The sequence below is a fragment of the Doryrhamphus excisus genome, chromosome 4 (assembly GCF_030265055.1).
Source record: "Doryrhamphus excisus isolate RoL2022-K1 chromosome 4, RoL_Dexc_1.0, whole genome shotgun sequence".
Taxonomy (NCBI): domain Eukaryota; kingdom Metazoa; phylum Chordata; class Actinopteri; order Syngnathiformes; family Syngnathidae; genus Doryrhamphus; species Doryrhamphus excisus.
Window position 1 is genome coordinate 21,271,771 of NC_080469.1, and position 20,565 is coordinate 21,292,335.

Consider the following 20,565-nt stretch of genomic DNA (forward strand, 5'->3'; position numbering starts at 1 on the left):
TGTTGCTCGTGAAGGAGGAGGGGGCGTCCAAATGTTTTCCACCGAGAGAAAACAAAGAATGCAGGTTTTGTAAAAAGGCCAAAAAAGTAAGTTATGTATGTTTTTAAGGAGGTCTACACATTTTTGGGCTCGATCTGCTTCTGAGATAAACATTCATTCATTCATTCATTTTCTACCGCTTATCCTCACGAGGGTCGCAGGGGGTGCTGGAGCCTATCCCAGCTGTCTTCGGGCGAGAGGCGGGGTACACCCTGGACTGGTCGCCAGCCAATCACAGGGTACATATAGACAAACAACCATTCACACTCACATTCATACCTATGGACAATTTGGAGTAACCAATTAACCTAGCATGTTTTTGGAATGTGGGAGGAAACCGGAGTACCCGCAGAAAACCCACGCATGCACGGGGAGAACATGCAAACTCCACACAGAGATGGCCGAGGGTGGAATTGAATCCCTGTCTCCAAGCTGTGAGGTCTGCTGAGATAAACATAACTAAATCTAATTGATTTTGATAAGATGAACTGAAAATCAGTTGATAACTGTGCTGGTTAGCTTAATGTATGTAACATCAAAATTGCATGTATTTAGTATACAATGGACTTTGGCATTTTTGCTGAAAAATAATATATAAGTTGCACTTCATCCATCAAGAAATAAACTACAAATGACATAAGACATCAGGAGATTAAATATAACATAATAAAGTTCCCTTTATTCAGTATCTAAAGGAGGCTTGTCTCTAATACTCAGCAGCAGGGTCACCCCTGATCAGATTCTAAGCCAGGGGTCTCAAACTCATTTTACTTGGGGGCCACTGGAGCTCGGGTCTGGGTGAGACTGGGCCGCATCAGGTTTTCAAAAAAAAAAAACAACAAAAAAACGCATTTATTAAAAACAAAAAAAAATTAAAAACTTTGCTTTGGTTCCAATTTTCTACAATAAAAGCTCTGATAAAACATTCCACTGTTCTCAAATATCTTACTTTTTATTTTTCTACACAAGATAAGATGAAAAATAAATAAACAAATCAATAATAAAGAAAATCAATCAATCAGTAATAAATAAATATAATAATAATAAAAACTTAAGAAACCACATATAGTTGGTGGGCAGACAAATTATTTTTTTCAGATTAAAATTAACAAAGCATTATTAGAGCCCTGTAGACATGACAAAACACGACTATAGTCACATTTATACTCTTTTTATTTACTTACGCGGACCGCACTAACATTAAACTTTCATTTTTTAAACTTTTATTTACAACATATTGCGCAACTGCAGGGTCTTGAGACACATGCTAACTCGCAAACTAGAGAGCTAGCGACCTAAACGGTAGCCTTCAAGTTATTTCCTTTAAACTTAAATAGCCAAAAACTTACCACTTCCACACGGATAGGGAGGATAACTATTAACAGTTATTTAACCTTTAACATGAACATTAATCAAACGTAATAATTTTTTCTGGGTACATGATACCATACAGCATCCATATCAAACTTGCGCGGGCCGCACTAACAATAAACTTTCATATCAAACTAGTGTCCTGCGGGCCACATTTGGACCGCGGGCCGCGTGTTTGAGACCCCTGTTCTAAGCAGTCTTTTCTAGTGGAATCCTTCCCCGTGCTCATCACTTACTTCCCCACAGTTGCACGGAAAGAAATCTAGATGTAAAAAAAAAAAGTATCTTTAGTGATTACTAGGCTTTGTAGGACTTTGCACCAGCTGCTTATAATGATCTGCTTTCTTGTTTCCTAGAAACTCTGATACAAAGGTTAATTTCTGCTACCGTTTGGGAAATTTCTCTACATACATGCATTTTGTCCACTTCCAAGAGTGATTTTTTTTGCAAATAAAAACAAAACATTTTACGTCAAAACTCCAGACATTTAAACATGTATTGGAATGTGCAGATAGGCTTCAGATAGAACCAGTTGCTTATAGACACACTGAATCTTCTGATAAATTACCATTTTCGCCTTATTTTGGTGATTCTGATATAAATCTCGTTCAATTTTTTTTAAGACTGCAACAATGGCGAACCTTGTGTCCAAAACACGCTTTTATTTTGGAGGGCGGAGTCGCTCAAAAGACTTCCTGTCCCTTGTCACGTGGCCCCGCCCTTGCCTAACGACGAGAAAGCGTCGCTCCTCCGTCTCCACGGAGAGAGCTCGTAACGTCACGCTGGTATGATTTTCCCACGGACCCAGAACAACTTTTAAGTGCTATGACAGCCCGCTGGAAGTCATTCGGGGATGTTCGACACCCGACTCGACCGAGTTTGTGCGCGGAGCGAGCTTGACGTGAGCGGTAAAGATTAGTTAGCATGCTAGGCAGCTAGCCGCACACATTAGCCTCAGCATCGCTGTGGGAGAACTCCTGACTGGACTGCAGGTAAAACTAAACTCATCTCCATAAGCATTGCGTGCATAGTTATACTCAGTTATTTATTTATTCTGCATAAATGTTGCATAATCATAGCCAAAGCACCTCGAAGCAGGTGTTTTGTAATGCTTTGCGACAGTAATGATGCGACTCTAATAGGATTTAATTCTTTAAGAAGTGCGGCAGGAAGACGAGGGCAGGATTTGAGCTGTACATGTGTCTGTCTGACTACTTGCTTGCGTGTGGACGACTGATTATAATCTCACCTGGCCGTAAACACTCACCAGACAGCATTAGGTACACCTGAGTGTATTGTTAGAAGTTGTAGTTTTCATGGTAACAATCCCACACCTTGTTTTTTTGTTTGTTTTTTCTTCTTGGGCTGAATGTGTGTTGATAAACTGCATGTATATTTTCTGGCGTTGCATTCAACAACTGCTGTGTTTATCAACGCCATTAACAGGGTCCAAGGCAGGCATGGGAAAGCTCCAGAGCAAATTCCGCAAGCGGTCCGAGTTGTACAGGTGAGACTTGTTCTGCTGAAATAACAATTTAAGTGTGAATGACATGTGATCATATTAGACTTCTATATGCAAGACACATTTCGGCACATTTACTTTGCATGCAGGGCTGCACGTGGTTAGCACGCAGAACTCACAGCTAGGAGAGAGGGGTTCAATTCCACTCTCGGCCATCTCTGTGTGGAGTACCGGGTACTCCGGTTTCCTCCCACATTCCAAAAACATGCTAGGTTAATCGGCGACTCCAAATTGTCCATAGGTATGAATGTGAGTGTGAATGGTTGTTTGTCTATATGTGCCCTGTGATTGGCTGGCCACCAGTCCAGGGTGTACCTCGCCTCTCGCCCGAAGACAGCTGGGATAGGCTCCAGCACCCCCGCGACTCCAGTGAGGAAAAAGCGGTAGAAAATGAATGAATGAATGAATGTTTTAGACTCTGTAGTTGCATTTCTTCCATTACTGGTAATGCTAATTGTTTTATTTCATTAGAACATGCATCAGATTACAATTGAATGCATCACATAATCAGTTCCCAGTTCCCAGGAGTAGGAAGAAGCAAAGCTTATTAAATCCTACCCCTCCATCTGGTACTTTTACAATCAGTAACTGTTACATTTGTTCACTTCCTGCTTTCCTAAAAGTTTGTTTGTTTATTTATTTATTTGTTTATTTTGGCGACTCCAAATTGTCCATAGGTATGAATGTGAGTATGAATGGTTGTTTGTCTATATGTGCCCTGTGATTGGCTGGCCACCAGTCCAGGGTGTACCCCGCCTCTCGCCCGAAGACAGCTGGGATAGGCTCCAGCACACTTGTGAGGATAAGCGGTAGAAAATGAATGAATGAATACTTTGCATCCTCAGTTATTTTCTTCTTGACAACCAACTTATCATAAAAGTGCAGTAGAAGCACGAAGACGGGGGGGGGGGGGGGTGTCCAAAGTGCAGTATGGGAGTCATTTTTGACTCGCAGTTTAAAAAATATTCTTTATAGGCCCTAAATATACCAGAAAAATAGTAATCCCTCATTTATCACTGTATATTGATTCCAGTCCATTGTACAACCTGTATGAATGTGAGTGTGAATGGTTGTTTGTGTATATGTGCCCTGTGATTGGCTGGCCACCAGTCCAGGATGTACCCCGCCTCTCGCCCGATGACAGCTGGGATAGGCTCCAGCACCCTCGTGACCCTCGTGAGGATAAGCGGTAGAAAATGAATGAATGAATACTTTGGACCCTCAGTTATTTTCTTCTTGACAACCAACTTCTCGTAAAAGTGCAGTAGAAGCACTAAGACGGGGGTCCAAAGTGCAGTATGGGAGTCATTTTTGACTCGTAGTTAAAAAAAAAATTCTTTATAGGCCCTAAATATACCGGAAAAACAGTAATCCCTCATTTATCACTGTATATTGATTCCAGTCCATTGTACAACCTTATCCTAATTCATTAAGTTTAGTTTTTTTTTGTTCAGGGCCTCTCAGGAGGGAACGGCAGACACTACATCAGACAGTCAGGTGGTGCAGTACGAGCCCGCTCATCATGGCTCCATCAACACTGTCGCCAACCTGAGCCCAGATCTGTGTGTCTCTGGTGGGACCGACCAGGTAACACTAAACTTAACATCAAGGATTGCATTGAGATCTGTCAAAACACACAAATGTGTGTGTGTGTGTGTGTGTTCCATCCAGGCAGTGGTGGTGTATGACTGGAAACAAGGCCACGTGTGTCAGTCCTTCCAGGGTCACAACAGAGAGGTTACCAAGGTAACGTCAATACTGCTCGTTGGAATCTGTCACCGGTTTAACAACAACAACAACAACGCACGGTTTAAAATCCAGGTGGTGTGTTATCCGGGTAGTACGTGGATCTTCAGTGCCTCGCGGGACAAGACTGTGCTCATGTGGGACTTGAACCAGGGAGACGAGCCTATTCAGGAATTCAGCGGGCATGAGTTGGTGGTCAATGGACTGGCTGTCAGCCCTGGTATACACATTAACACACACACACACTCCACTTCCTACCTGTCCCACAAATTGAGGCTAAACTATGTTATTGACATTTTTCAAGACCAAATAAACCTCTAATGTTATGATAATGTATTTTGCTAGCATCTTTTTCCCTTTTAACTTCACCTGCGTTACTCCTCATTGCTCCACACGCTAGCCGCCCCGCTTCCCCACACGGAGACAAAGCGACTGTATGACTGATAAGGTCTCACTCTGTTCGATGTTGATTGCCATTGTTCTATAAAGCGTTTCGGTGCTGAAACAGACATTCGTGCACAAAGATGGAGGCTGGCAAAATACTGAAGTTAATTTCATTTATGGTAATGGTTTAATTTCATTTGAACATGCACCAGATTGCAATTGAATGCATCACATAATCAGTTCCCAGTTCCACATGTCCAAAAGGAGTAGGAAGAAAGATCAGTAACTGTTACATTTGTTCACTTCCTGCCTTTCTAATATAATTTAATTTAAGGTTTTTTTTTTGTATTTTTATTTTTTGTCACGTACCGAAGTACGAGGTGATATGACCATACAATGACATAATGTGTACCATAGTAACTGTCAATATAGTGATCACATAATAGTGCATCACATAATCAGTTCCCAGTTCCACATGTCCAAAAGAAGTAGGAAGAAGCAAAGCTTATTAAATCCTACCCCTCCATCTGGTACTTTTACAATCAGTAATTGTTACATTTGTTCACTTCCTGCTTTCCTAATATAGTTTTAAGTTTTTTAAAAAAAAATAATTTATTTTTAATTAAAAAAAAAATTAAATTAAAAAAGTTTTTTTATTTTTTAAATTTTGTTTAATTTTTTTTTTAATTTAAAATTTTTCATTTTATTTTATTTTTGTCACAGACCGAAGTATGAGGTGATATGATCATCCAATGACATAATGGGTACCATAGTAAGTGTCAATATAGTGATATATATAGCACATCATGACTGGTTCAAGACTCTTCATCCTTGTATTTAGCAAACATCAACTGCTTGTATTGTTTCTTGAATTGGCTCATCGTTGTGCATTGTTTGAGGGTCTTACTCAATCCATTCCATAGTTTGATTCCACATACTGAAATGCTATGGCTTTTTAACGTAGTTCTAGCATATAGTAAGTGTTTCAAATTTAGTTCTTCTCTGAGATCATATTTCTTCTCTCTTGTATCGTGTGATTTATTCATTATCGCAAGACTGTCGCTATCGTGCTTTGCAGACGGGCGAAAACTGTGCACGGGCTCACGAGACAACTGGATGTGCCTGTGGGACATTGAATCTGCAAAATGCGAACAGAGACACAACATTTCCAGGAACCTGGTGAGAACTTTATTGCTATGCAGACTCTTGTATGCCAATAATGCATTTGTACATGTTCAAAAAATATGACATCACGTGATCCGTTCCTTGTCCAATTTCCTTGTCATGGCTGTGCAGGTGACTCACGTGTGCTGGGTGCCAGAGAGCTCCTCAGTAGTCCAGACCTCAGAGGATAAGACCATACGGTACAGACAGGTCTTGCCACTGCGCAACTATGCAAAGCAGCTAAAATAAGATTTAGTAAGATTACAACACACTTACGTAGGTATGAAACTACAGTACTCTATTACCGCATGAGGTTTTTGTACTTCAGCAACCACACACACTTGTGTCAATCACTATTAAACCTAGTACACTATAACAACTTTATACTTGGACAATAGGAATATTTAGGCCACATTGACGCAGCTCGCAAACACTCCACTACATTCTCCCGAGGTGCATTCATGGTCACTGAACTTTGAACATAACTGTTACGTCGGTAACACCCACATAAAAACACAAAACAAGGACATTAAACATTTACCCCTGAACAAAACTACATTAAAAAGTATGTTAGTTATACATTTAAAAAGAAAGAAAAACATTGCCATCTAGTGGCAGGCAAGGCAATTGCTTTTTCATAACAGTGTCCAGCATTGACAAAAAGGAGGACTATGTGGTAATATGTGGTTTCTATGTATGTCGACAGGGTGTGGGACAGCCGCTCGTGGAAGGTGATGAACACCTTTCCGGCCAAGCAGTACATCCAGACACACTGTGACGTTTCTCCCAATGGAAACTACCTGGTGTCCAGCAGCAACGGCTTCGGGGGCCAAGGCTGTGAAGCCACGGTGAGACTGCCTCAGTTCCTGATTGGCTGTTTCATTTTTCTTTTTTTTTTTTAATGGACTGAATTGAACGGATTGACTTCGTTTTCTGTTGGTTCACTTTTTGGTCCTGACTTGAATAATAATAATTCTGAGAACATCCTGTGTTGTGGATCAGAAAGGGAGTCAATTCTTTTTGTCAGTGCATGTAAACTGAAGGGTAACTGAAACCTTACGGAGTTGACTGCGTTCACATTTGTGGACACTGCAATGGACATCTCTGGTGATCTCAACCTGGTTTTTGTCAGGGTGTGCACCCCAAATGTGGACAAGATGTGGATCTAGCGCAGGGGTCTCAAACTCAATTTACTTGGGGGCCACTGGAGCTTGGGTCTGGGCGAGACTGGGCCGCATCAGGTTTTCAAAAAAAAAAAAAAACGCATTTATTAAAAACAGAAAAATGAATAAACTTTGCTTTGGTTTCGATTTTCTACAAGAAAAGCTCTGATAAAACATTCCACTGTTCTCAAATATCTTACTTTTTATTTTTCTACACAAAATAAGATGAAAAATAAATAAATCAAGAATAAAGAAAATCAATCAATCAGTAATAAATAAATAAATATAATAATAACAATAAAACGGCAAATAAAAACTTAAGAAACCACATATAGTTGGTGGGTAGACAAATTATTTTTTTCAGATTAAAATTAACAAAGCATTATTAGAGCCCTGTAGACATGACAAAACACGACTATAGTCACATTTATACTCTTTTTATTTACAACATATTGCGCAACTGCAGGGTCTTGAGACACATGCTAACTCGCAAACTAGAGAGCTATCGACCTAAACAGTAGCCTTCAAGTTATTTCCTTTAAACTTAAATAGCCAAAAACTTACCACTTCCACACGGATAGGGAGGATAACTATTAACAGTTATTTAACCTTTAACATGAACATTAATCAAACATAATATTTTTTTCTGGGTACATGATACCATACAGCATCCATATCAAACTTGCGCGGGCCGCACGAACATTAAACTTTCATATCAAGGCGGGGGCCTCAAACTAGTGTCATGCGGGCCACATTTGGCCCGCGGGCCGCGTGTTTGAGACCCCTGATCTAGCGGTTCTTTTTGCATTTAAATTGCAAAATTGGATTGAACTTTTGTTCACATTGCACCAACTGCTCCCTCCACCGTGATATTTTTAACATGTTCCGGTCTCTATCCTGAAAGCTCTGGGACCTGCGTCAACCGGGCTGTAAGGTGGTGGAATACCGAGGCCACCTGCAGACCACAGCGTGCTGCGTCTTCCTGCCCACGCCTCCAGGGGGCACCGCTCTGGTAGCGACGTCCTCCCACGACAGCTCCATCAAAGTCTGGGACCAGAAGTCAGCAGGTATCCAAGGTTACATCATACCATGTTTGAACCAGCTCTTGAGTCTCTTACGCTCTTGTCCAGTCTGCTTAGGGACGCTGTCGCTGGACGGCGCTGGTCCTCTGGTGTCTTTGGCGCCCAGCGACTCGTCCAATGTGCTGTGTGCCAGCTTCAACAGCGGACTCCATCACATCCAGGTCATGCACGGATCAAACCACGTTCAGGGTTCCGGGGCAGGTGGAGCGAGTGACTTGGACATTAGGGTGGTGTCATGCTTCTGACAGCCTCATGTCTTTTTCTACAAGCTATTTTTTTAATGACCAGAAACTGTTGGACTGAAGAGGATTGGTTCTTTCCTTAGCCAGGTGGACCCAAGTTCTGTTGCTAGGTGCAAAGATGGACTACTCCCTCACAGCCTGTAGCAGCTGCATGAACGTCGACTATGTGAAGCACACCATCACCAAAGGAAGGTGTACTTGGATATATTCTCAGGAGGTAACATACATATTTTTGAAACTGCCAAATAGAAAGTTATAGTTTTGTAGAATAATAATATGTAGCATTGCTGTAGCTTTTTTAGTATGAAATGCGTCATCATTCATTTTTTAGGTCAAATATTGTTAAACTGAACAAATAGACCATAAACAACAACAAAAATAAAGCAGCTCTGTGACATAATATACCGCAAATATGTTTTACATCAGACAGGAGCAATATTATGAATGTATACCAAGGAATTACAGTACTTGGACACATGGCCCCCATGTACTTATATGAATGTACACAGTCCTTATAGAGATTGAGGTAACATTTGAGGTGTCCTGGCTGGTCCACATTAACGCTTAGATGCATTTTTCATCATTTCATATGTCAAAAACATGTTTTTGCGATCATACCATTCACATTTTTAACTTACCTTTTATAAATTTTAAGAAATTTTAGTTTTTGTGTTACTATCCCAACCTTCGATAAGTGGGTCAAAAATGACCCGGTCAGGTTGTTTTCTTGAAATATCTTCATAATGAAAATTTGTCATCATTTCATATTCCAGGTATTCCTCAAAAAACATGTTTTTAATATCATACCATTCACATTTTTAACTTACCTTTTATAAATTTTAGTTTTTGTGTTACTACCCCAACCTTCTATAAGTGGGTCAAAAATGACCTGGTCAGGTTGTTTTCTTGAAATATCTTTGTAATGAAAATTTTTCATCATTTCATATTCCAGGTATTCCTCAAAAAACACGTTTTTGCGATCATGCCATTCACATTTTTAACTTACCTTTTATAAATTTTAAGAAATTTCAGTTTTTGTGTTACTATCCCAACCTTCCATAAGTGGGTCAAAAATGACCCGGTCAGGTTGCTTTCTTGAAATATCTTCATAATGAAAATTTTTCATCATTTCATATTCCAGGTATTCCTCAAAAAACATGTTTTTGCGATCATACCATTCACATTTTTAACTTACCTTTTATACATTTTAAGAAATGTTAGTTTTTGTGTTACTACCCCAACCTTCCATAAGTGCGTCAAAAATGACCCGGTCAGGTTTTTTCTTGAAATATCTTCATAATGAACATTTTTCATCATTTCATATTCTAGGTATTCCTCAAAAAACATGTTTTTGCGATCATACCATTCACATTTTTAACTTACCTTTTTTAAATTTTTAAGAAATTTTAGTTTTTGTGTTACTACCCCAACCTTCCATAAGTGGGTCAAAAATGACCCGGTCAGGTTGTTTTCTTGAAATATCTTCGTAATGAAAATTTTTCATCATTTCATATTCCAGGTATTCCTCAAAAGATATGTTTTTGCGATCATACCGTTCACATTTTTAACTTACCTTTTATAAATTTTAAGAAATTTTAGTTTTTGTGTTACTACCCCAACCTTCCATAAGTGGGTCATAAATGACCCGGTCAGGTTGTTTTCTTGAAATATCTTCATAATGAAAATTTTTCATCATTTCATATTCCAGGTATTCCTCAAAAAACATGTTTTTAATATCATACCATTCACATTTTTAACTTACCTTTTATAAATTTTAATACATTTTAGTTTTTGTGTTACTACCCCAACCTTCCATAAGTGGGTCAAAAATGACCAGCATGCATTTTCTATGGAATCCAAATAGGAACCTTTGATTTTTATCACCTTTGGCTGTCAGGAATAAATTAACTGTAGATCACGTGTCACCCCTCAGGAAGATTATTTTACACATAGTGCTAATACAAGTATTATCTTCATATAATATTGTGTATGTGTCTTTCATGACTGTTAGTGTTATCAACAAATTAGCCTACTTTATAAATAGCTGGCTAACATTACTGTATGTATTGTTGGGCATTACTCTTTTGTTTACAGATGCTGGATGAAAACATTCTTGTGTGGTCCTAAATATAATACTAAATATCATACAAGTGATTATTCCTAACCAAAATGGCAAAATTGGCATAAAAACGCATTGATTCTAGTACGGGTCATTTTTGACCCACTTATGGAAGAGTGTGGGGTCCAGTCACTTGTGCATTTAAGGGTTAATAATATAGACCACTGAAGGACAGTAGGGGATTCAGACTCTTTCCACACTCTGGAATGTTTCACCTTCATAAAGTATTTACATTGTGTACTACTCTATACTGTATAGTATCACAATTATTATGAACGGTGTCTTGTGAAATCCCAATGTAGTGCATTAGCACTACCTGGTGGGGAAGCTGGTGAATTACAGCAACAATGTACATTTAAATACACACATTGTATTCCACATACAATCTCTGCAACAGTCCGTATTTAATAACACACGGGAGATTTCATCCTTTTTGGGTATTTTAATTCACTGAAATAAGATAATTAATTCAGATTTGGACACACGGAAACAGAAGCTCTGATTGGCTACCAACATGTTTGCATATAAACGCACACACGCAAACACACACAAATCACATTTGTTCAATTTTCCACATATGCTATCTTAAGTAAACAATTTGGAAAACAAGTTTTGCATTTTAACTGATAGAATAAAAAAATGATTCAAGTTGGCACATTAAACAGGAAAAAAGGCTAAATATGACATCAGGATAAGGATTTCTGATGAATAAATAACGTTCAAGTGGATTTGCCAGCAAGTTATCTTATCTATACGGCTTAAAGTTTCCCCAACACTGTTGAAGACTTAAAAAAAAAAAAAAAAAAACATTAAAAAATGCACACAACCTTATGTAAAAGTGAACCTTTCACAGTGTAACACTACTCATTAATGCATGTCTCCACAAATCGGGTTTAAAAAGGTTCTTTCTCATAAAGTCACCTTACTCTATATAAAAAAACACCACATGCTGCTGTTAAAGAGTACTAAAACATGCACTTGCAACAGAAATAAGAGCTTCAACACCTTCTTTCCCACAAATGACATTTTTTACAGTTCTTCCTTCATATCAGCGAAGCTAAGAGACCCAAACAGAGTATTGCATTACATTATAATAGTTCAGTACTTAGTGCAATAAACTGCTGACTCTAAATGCATGACCTCCACCCCCGTCTTAATGATGAATTATCGGAACTGGACTTGAATCTCATAATTTTAAATCCTATCGCTCAAATGAATGAACACAGGAGTGTGTAAATAGTTGCTTCTTTGGCCTCGGTGGAGGTCTTATTCCTCAATATTTGGGTGATGTGGACAAAACGGTGCATCAAAAGTCCAGAATATCTCAAAGTGAATGTCATTAGTGAAAAACAGGGACAGAAATACAAAGGAAACCCCACTGATGCTGAAACAAAGTTGCTCTAACGGGCATTGAAAGCAACTTTAGAGACACTGATGGGGAAAGTTATTGGGAATTGAACGTGTATTGTCCGATTATGTCCCTGAGATTACTGTCTTAATACAATGCTGAGATGGAAGAGGTGATGCAATATATTACACTGTTCACTATGTGGACTGAACTACTGAAGACACACACCCTCATTCTCCACTCACTGGTGGGTTGCGGTCTTGTAATAATGACCCAATGTCCGTGAATGCACCTTGTATTCTTGTCTTGCTATTTGCTTGCTAAGCCTCCATGGAGGTGTCTGCCATGTTTATGGCTTGAGTGGGAAGGGAAGAACATGGACTGGGGATTTGCTGCAGATATCTTCTGTAGAAGAGCGTAGAACATATTTGAGAAGTTTGAGTTGAAAAACTTTTGCAATTTGAGGGGCGATGGTGGGTCCCGCAGCCAAACTAGTTGAGAACCACTGCTCTAAATCCAATAATCCATCAATTATAATGGCATATTTCCTCCTACAAAGTGGTCCAATTTACCTCCAATTTCCTGCCGGTGATGTGTCCCAATATTTTAGCCCACATAGGTACAGGTGAAGCACACCCAGAGGGTCCTAGGGTTAAAACTACTACTGCTACTGCTAACACTACAGGACAAGATACAGGAATGACAACACAATAAATAAAAACAGTACTATCACCAACAATCAATGTACTTATTGGCCGTGGTATTTGTACACTCTGTAGTACATGTCACCGGCTTCAACGTTTTGTGGAATAACATTTTCAAAACACAAAAGAGGCAGCTTCAAAAACCCAACAGGTGAGTTTCTCTTCCCACATTTTGAAATGCTGGAGGCATCAAAAAGTTGTTTTTGATGATTTGTTCAGATTTCATTCAAGCATGTTAAAAAATAAGAAAAGATGACGTAACTACCGAGAGAGGCGTTGGGAGACGGTGGTTTTCTACTCCACTCGCTCCAGGCTGTCTATCACCCGACTCAGCCTGATGTTGAGCAGCCGGATCTGGGTGTCAAGGTGGTCGATCTTCTCCTCCAGCGAGCCTCCGCCGCCACGCCGCCAGTACACGCCGACGGGCCCCGTCATGAAGTAGAGCGCCATGATGACGCACAGCGGCAGCACGGCTCGCTCAGGGTCACCCTCGAACTTCTGCAAAACGTAGAGGCAGGACAGAGCCAGGAGGGCGACACGTGCCAGCCAGAAGAATCGTCCGAAGACGGCGTGCAGCAGGTAGAAGACGCCGCCCAGGAACATGGAGAGGGACCAGAACGCCGCCAGGACGCCAGCCACCAGGAGGAGGGCGCGCGCCGGTGAGCTGCTGAGGGATGCTGGGCTGAAGTAGTGGCTGAGGTTGGACGCTGCGTGTGGGGAGCAAGGCATCAGGTCAAAGTAAGCACTCATTCAAAAATGTCTCAGACTTCAAATAGTGGTTGGTTGGTTACTCAACTAAATAAATAAACAAATCAAGAATAAAGTAATAAATAAATAAATATAATAATAATAATAATAAAACGGCAAATAATAAAAACTTAAGAAACCACATATAGTTGGTGGGTAGACAAATTATTTTTTTCAGATTAAAATGAACAAAGCATTATTAGAGCCCTGTAGACATGACAAAACACGACTATAGTCACATTTATACTCTTTTTATTTACAACATATTGCGCAACTGCAGGGTCTTGAGACACATGCTAACTCGCAAACTAGAGAGCTAGCGACCTAAACGGTAGCCTTCAAGTTATTTCCTTTAAACTTAAATAGCCAAAAACTTACCACTTCCACACGGATAGGGAGGATAACTATTAACAGTTATTTAACCTTTAACATGAACATTAATCAAACGTAATAATTTTTTCTGGGTACATGATACCATACCGCATCCATATCAAACTTGCGCGGGCCGCACTAACATTAAACTTTCATATCAAGGCGGGGGCCTCAAACTAGTGTCCTGCGGGCCACATTTGGCCCGCGGGCCGCGTGTTTGAGACCCCTGATCTAGACCCAACCACAGTAAGTGAATTTCTGCAAAGTAGGATTCAACTATGTTAATTAGAGCATACAAAACTATTTTTAGGACTTTCTAAAGTATAGTTATTACTATAATTAGAGCCTAGTAGACAAGAAATAGTACCCCTATAGTCCATGTTGACACTTACAATCAATGCCCATCACATCCAGGAGATCGGACCATATCTTCCAGACCGTGTCAAGGAAGGAATCCACTCCATGGACAAAGCGCTCTGTTGCTTTGGAGAAAAACTACAAAAAAAGAAAACAATGTAAGATTAAATGGAACCAATATGTACTATTGTACTAATGTACTATTCCACCCAATGGGGACCACTAACCCCAGTGCCGAGTGATTGGCTGGGGACCAGTCCAGGGTGTACGCCACCTCTGGCCTAAAGACAGCTGGGATAGGCTCCAGCATACCCGCAACCCTCGTGAGGATAAGCGGCATGGAAAACGAATGAATGAATGAATATAGTGCATCTTGTTCTTCCTCATTACCTCATCAAGGCCCCCTAATAGCACACATAAGTTTTTTGTAAAAATAAACGAAACAGACCGGTGGGCACTTTAAAGTAAACATATTTTAATAACTAAAGTCGAATCTCTGCATATAACTGCTAACATAAGGGCCAATTACACCGGAAATAGCATTGGCTAACACGCTAGCAAGGTGAGCGGTACGTTCGACTATCATGAATGATCAGCGAATTTACTTAATCTGGGTTTAATTACTTACACGAAAGCATCACTTGGATACGATAGTTGTAATAATTGATAGAATTTACAAATTAGTTAATGTAGAGTGAAAACATTCTGCAACATCAGCTACTGTGTTAGCTTGTTTTGGGGCGGGGGCGAAATATGGATAATGTGTTTATTTTTCAAAATGGCACCCTTGGTTAATCTTCATTTCTGGTTGGCTATTTTAAAATTTAAACTGCCGATTTTTGGTTCTAAGCTCACCTTGTACAGGCCTCGGATGTTGTCCTCCCCGAACACATTGCTAAGGGTCTGGTAGACGCCGTTAGCCGCCCGTCGGAAGCTGTTCTGGTTGCTGCTGGCCCGGCCTCTGGCCGCTTCCGCTGCCGAGAGCACCGACGCGGAAAGCAGCAAGAAAAGCAAGGACAATGTAGTTGCTTTCATGGCAGCCTGTGGTGTAAATGAGGAAAATATTAGTCAAACAGATTCGTTTAAGATAGCTGCCTTCCCTCCTGCGGACGTCTTGGCTGCTGGCGCTCAGCGCTCTGCTGGGATGTCAAGTGACGCGTTAAAGTGACGTTGTAGATTTCAGCTTCTACATCCCAACAACGGGGAGGCTTTCAAGGCGGTACAAAAGTGATAGCTCAGCTCTTAAACGAGACGTACTTTATCGAATAAGTAAAATTAACGTGTAGTTTCAAGTGTGAAATTGAGTATCGCGAATACGGTACTATACGTCTAAATAGTAGACGGTTCTGATGTTTCCCGTGTAACTTGAACGCTACACTAAGGCAGTTTGGTAACTCACAATTGGACGGTCTCCCAAACGCCTGCTCCAAACCGCCATCTGAACCAGGCTGCCCCCCAGCGTCCATGCACGAAACAGCAGCCCGGGATGCAACACACACATACAACGCTACAATATATATGCAGATTACAGCAATTATTACAACAAAAACATTATTAAAATAATATATACATACATCACTATATGACCCTTCCTGAGGTGTCAACAGACTTTTTTTGTTATGTAACGCGTTTTTACGAACGCCATGTTTTAAATCATAATCCCCACCTCAAGAAAAACATGAAATGTCATTCAATATTAACAGTTGCAATTCAACGTAATGCCACTAGATGGCAATATTACACAAGAGTTGCTAATCAACGCTATACAAAAAAAAAGAATAGTTTGTGATTGACAGGGCGTTACTTGGTAACCTAGCTACGGAGCCATACAGTGCTAACATGACACAGCGAAATGTCCACCGTACGTGAAGTAAGTAGATTAATTTAAAAGTTTATTTTTTTCAATCGGGTGAATAGTGAGCATTTTAAATATGTATGGGCGGGCTCCGAGAGTCACCTTCCTGCCACATAATGGGACCTCCGCTACTGTGGGTCCTGGATCTTACAACATCACCACACCGCAACTTTCCACAGTGTCAGGTAGCATTGGTTAAAAGTGATAAATATACTTGAAAGCAGCGTTCTATTTAAGTTTTTGTACCTCTCATAGATGGCTACGCTCCTTTTTTGTCCTTGGCAAGCAGACTAGCATTGCTCAATGAGTCCAGTGGGACAGAACCGGGACCCGGGTCCTACGACTCCTCACCTGTGAAGGTGAGCCGGACAGCCCATACTGTTTCATTCGCTCACAACATGAAAACAAGTACGGATTTGTCTCCAGCTCAACGTCCACGGTGGCTGCAGTCTGCAGAACCGCTCCAAGCGTTTTCAGGATCCAGTGTCCGAGGGTCCGGGCCCAGGGGCCTATGATATTCCGGTGCCAGCCTCGGGGAACAAGCCCGGAGCCCTGATGACTGATGATGGACTCTCTGAGAAGCTTGGCAGGAGAAAGGTTGGCAGATGGCGGCAGGGTGGGAAATGGGGGTTATATTAAAAATAATATATATATATATATATATATATATATATATATATATATATATATATATATATATATATATATATATATATATATATATATATATATATATATATATATATATACGTATATATATATACGTATATATATATATGTATATATATGTTTTAAATCATAACCCGCCCCAAGAAAAACATGAAATATTAATAGTTGCAATATATATATATATATATATATATATATATAATTGTGTGTGTATATATATATATATAATTATATAAAAATAATATATATATGTATATATATGTTTTAAATCATAATCCCCACCCCAAGAAAAACATGAAATATCATTCAATATTAATAGTTGCAATATATATATATACACACACATATATATATAAAACCCGCCCCAAGAAAAACATGAAATATCATTCAATATTAACAGTTGCAATATATATATATAAATTATATAATTGTGTATATATATATATATAATTATATAAAATAATATGTATATATATGTTTTAAATCATAATCCCTGCCCCAAGAAAAAAATGAAATATCATTCAATATTAATAGTTGCAATATATATATATATAATTGTATATATATATATATATATATATATATATATATATATATATATATATATATATATATATATATATATATATATATATATACGTATGTATATATATATATATATATATATATAATTATATGTAAAAATTATATAATATATATAATTATATATATTATTATATATATATTTATAATATAATTTTGGATTTAATAGCAAATTGAAAAATTAGACAAATAAAAAGTTTTGTTTCCATCTATTTAATAATATTTATTTAATAATAAGTTGATATTATCTCCAATTCCTCTGTTTTATTTATAGCATGTATTTTAATTGAGCCAAATTCGTCTTAAAAACATTTTAATGGTGCATCAGTGTGGTTTCTAAAATAACATCCATAGTTGAACCTCTTGCTTTGTGACAGGAACCTTGGAGAAAAGAAGTGCTTTTAGCTCATTCAGGCTGGAACATGATGAGATAGATGATCTAAATGTTAAAAAAAAATGCAGCAGGGACTAAAAGCCTTCAAGTGCGCTGCAGCCTAAAGGTGAAAGTGAAAGCACTCCTTGTTTGAGATACTGTATACTCCTAATACTAGAGTACACACAAATGTATGTACATGCAAGTCTTATCCCGAGTCCCTGTAGCGCTTAACAATTGGAGTCCATAAATAAGTCATGCTGTTGCTTTCTTCCGATGTGGAGGTGTATCAAGCCAAAAGTCTCCAGAGGCTTGTCGGACAGTCAGACGTTCCATCCATTCCCTCCCCGGGTCAAGCCTGTGGCTACGAGGAGGACGCCATGGGGGTGCTACGCAAGCAGGAGCCTCCAACCAGAGACGCCAGCCTGGGCCCCGCCTACTACAACCCTCTCACTGTATGTATACAACTACAGTACTACTATGGATTGGGTCACCACTAACCTGGTAGTTTAGGTGTACTAGTAGAAGTTGTCTAAAATGGCCAGTACTGTAGGGGTTGCCTTTTGAATGAGAGGTTAATTACCTAGTATTTTGACCTCTTTCCCATCATATTTTCATATTATTTTTATTATTTTTTCAAAAATTAGGGCCACAATGGAAAAATAAATCTGTGATTTCGAGAATAAAGTGGTGAACTTACCAGGATAAAGTCGTTCATTTACGAGAATTAAGTCGGAAATTTATGACTAATTTATGAGAACAAAAGTCGCAAATTCTCGAAATTCCCAACTTTACTCTCGTAAATTCTTGTTCTCGTAAATGAGTCGTAAATTTCAAACTCATTTAGACTTTTGTTCTCGTGAATGAATCGAAATGAGTTTGAAATTTACGACTCATCTACAAGAACACAAGTTGTATATTTACGAGAATAAAGTATGACTCATTTACGAGAAGAAAAGTCGTAAATTTACGAGAATAAAGCACAATTAATCTACCAGAAAACAAGTAATACATTTACGAGAAGAAAAGTCATAAATGTACGAGAATAAAGTACAACTCATCTATGAGAACACAAGTCGTAAATTTACGAGAACAAATTACGAGTAATTTACGAGAACAAAAGTCTTAAATTTACGAGATTAAAGTATGACTCATCAAAGAGAACACAAGTCGTAAATTTACGAGAATAAATTCCAACTCATTTACGAGAAGAAAAGTTGTAAATTTACGAGAATGAAGTACGACTCATTTACGAGAATAAAGTACAACTCATTTACGAGAAGAAAATACGACTCATTTATGAGAAGAAAAGTCATAAATTTACGAGAAGAAAAGTTGTAAATTTACGAGAATAAAGTACGACTCATTTACTGGAATAAAGAACGACTCATTTACTGGAATAAAGTACGACTCATTTACTGGAATAAAGTACGACTCATTTACGAGAAGAAAAGTCGTAAATTTACGAGAATAAACTATGACTCATTTACGAGAATCAAGTATGATTCATTTATGAGAAGAAAAGTCGTACATTTACGAGAATAAAGAACGACTCATTTAAGAGAAGAAAGGTGTAAATTTATCAGAATAAAGTACGACTCATTCACGAGAATAAAAGTTGTAAATTTACGAGAATAATGTACGACTCATTTACGAGAACAAAAGTCTTAAAATTACGAGAATAAAGTGCGACTCATCTAAGAGAACACAAGTCGTGAATTTACGAGAATAAATTACGACTCATTTGTGAGAAGAAAAGTCATGCATTTACGAGAAGAAAAGTCATAAATTTATGAGAATAAAGTACGACTAATCTTCGAGAACACAAATCGTAAATTTACGAGAATAAAGTATGACTAATTTACGAGAATAAAGTACGACTAATTTACGAGAAGAAAAGTCGTAAATTTACAAGAATAATGTACGACTCATTTACGAGAACAAAAAGTCTTAAATTTAGGAAAATAAAAGTTGTAAAATTCTGAGAATTTACAACAAAACAAAAGTTGCCCCTCCCCCCAAAAATGGCGTTAATGAGCTGTTTTAATGTGTATGTTTTACTTCTAATGTCACTTGATGAAACAACACAGTCAGATCGTTAGTACATTGCTTTGACATGAGGTTGCGCCTCATAAGCGCCAAGTTGGATTAGCAACTTTCCGTTTTTCTTAAACGCAGCACAAAACACCTCTGGCGAGGCCAAACTGGTATCAAAAGTGGAAGTATGACTTTATGGAAGTATTTGCTAGCAGGAATGTACAATTTGAACGGTTTTGCTCGCATCACTAAGGCCAACCTTCATCTCACGTACATATTTTTGAGCCAATTGTATCTAAAGAAAGTCATATTAGTGAAATATGCTCCATATTTCCACTTCCTGTATGTACTGTATGGCCGCTTGTCCCAATACATTTTTTTTTAAATCTCCTAATTTGTGTACATGTGTGTGTGTAACAGTGATGCCCATTAGTGTTGTGTGCATGTAATGCACCAGTGAAGCAGCACTCCACCCTATTGAGTTATCCTCAAAATCCATTTCCATGGCTAATGAGTGCAGCTCCACTTTAGCACAAGTCACAATGCTCATCCATTTTATATGCAGGCAGCGAGGGGAGCCATTAGTAATTATTATTCCTTCTTGTAGACCCGTTAGAGTCATAACACACACACATACACACACTTACACAATGATGACGCTGGCTCTCAGTGATGTCATCTGATGGGCG

General features: G+C 38.7%; 3 protein-coding genes across 7 annotated transcripts in view; 2 read left to right on the top strand and 1 right to left on the bottom strand.

The window, feature by feature from the left end:
• The first annotated feature begins 1,158 nt into the window (after positions 1 to 1,158).
• On the top strand, positions 1,159 to 12,972 carry wdr31 (WD repeat domain 31). Of its 2 annotated transcripts, none has more exons than XM_058071113.1 (10): positions 1,159 to 2,402; positions 2,857 to 2,917; positions 4,387 to 4,519; positions 4,604 to 4,678; positions 4,754 to 4,898; positions 6,141 to 6,241; positions 6,359 to 6,426; positions 6,933 to 7,074; positions 8,294 to 8,456; positions 8,520 to 12,970. In XM_058071113.1, exons 2-10 carry the CDS (start codon positions 2,871 to 2,873, stop codon positions 8,714 to 8,716), a joined length of 1,071 nt encoding a protein of 356 aa, XP_057927096.1. In that variant the 5' UTR covers positions 1,159 to 2,402; positions 2,857 to 2,870; the 3' UTR covers positions 8,717 to 12,970. The 2 variants fall into 2 exon arrangements, with proteins under 2 accessions (XP_057927096.1, XP_057927098.1); XM_058071115.1 differs by lacking the exon at positions 1,159 to 2,402 and adding an exon at positions 2,435 to 2,690 and having other exon boundaries at positions 8,520 to 12,972.
• On the bottom strand, positions 11,266 to 15,732 carry bri3bp (bri3 binding protein). The gene is made up of 3 exons (XM_058071116.1): positions 15,216 to 15,732; positions 14,396 to 14,498; positions 11,266 to 13,591 (listed from the first exon to the last, which is right to left on the bottom strand). Exons 1-3 carry the CDS (start codon positions 15,393 to 15,395, stop codon positions 13,179 to 13,181), a joined length of 696 nt encoding a protein of 231 aa, XP_057927099.1. The 5' UTR covers positions 15,396 to 15,732; the 3' UTR covers positions 11,266 to 13,178.
• stpg2 (sperm-tail PG-rich repeat containing 2) overlaps positions 14,936 to 20,565 on the top strand; it is a 63,689-nt gene continuing 58,059 nt past the window's right edge. For 2 of the 4 annotated variants that reach the window (XM_058071110.1, XM_058071111.1), the window contains exons 1-4: positions 14,936 to 16,400; positions 16,471 to 16,574; positions 16,642 to 16,812; positions 18,124 to 18,294. In XM_058071110.1, the coding sequence (XP_057927093.1) occupies positions 16,292 to 16,400; positions 16,471 to 16,574; positions 16,642 to 16,812; positions 18,124 to 18,294 (555 nt within the window). In that variant the 5' untranslated portion in view covers positions 14,936 to 16,291. The remainder of the gene's footprint in view (positions 16,401 to 16,470; positions 16,575 to 16,641; positions 16,813 to 18,123; positions 18,295 to 20,565) is intronic. The other 2 variants (XM_058071109.1, XM_058071112.1) reach the window with 2 other exon arrangements.

Excerpts from the sequence above, each read along its gene's own strand:
- wdr31 (XM_058071113.1), top strand. The coding sequence starts at position 2,871 with ATGGGAAAGCTCCAGAGCAAATTCCGCAAGCGGTCCGAGTTGTACAG. Across the intron at positions 2,918-4,386 it reads AAGCGGTCCGAGTTGTACAG|GGCCTCTCAGGAGGGAACGG; the intron begins GTGAGACTTGTT and ends TTTTTTGTTCAG. Across the intron at positions 4,520-4,603 it reads TCTCTGGTGGGACCGACCAG|GCAGTGGTGGTGTATGACTG; the intron begins GTAACACTAAAC and ends TGTTCCATCCAG.
- bri3bp (XM_058071116.1), bottom strand. The coding sequence starts at position 15,395 with ATGAAAGCAACTACATTGTCCTTGCTTTTCTTGCTGCTTTCCGCGTCG. Across the intron at positions 14,499-15,215 it reads ACATCCGAGGCCTGTACAAG|TTTTTCTCCAAAGCAACAGA; the intron begins GTGAGCTTAGAA and ends CTTTTTTTGTAG. Across the intron at positions 13,592-14,395 it reads GGATGTGATGGGCATTGATT|CGTCCAACCTCAGCCACTAC; the intron begins GTAAGTGTCAAC and ends CCCCACACGCAG.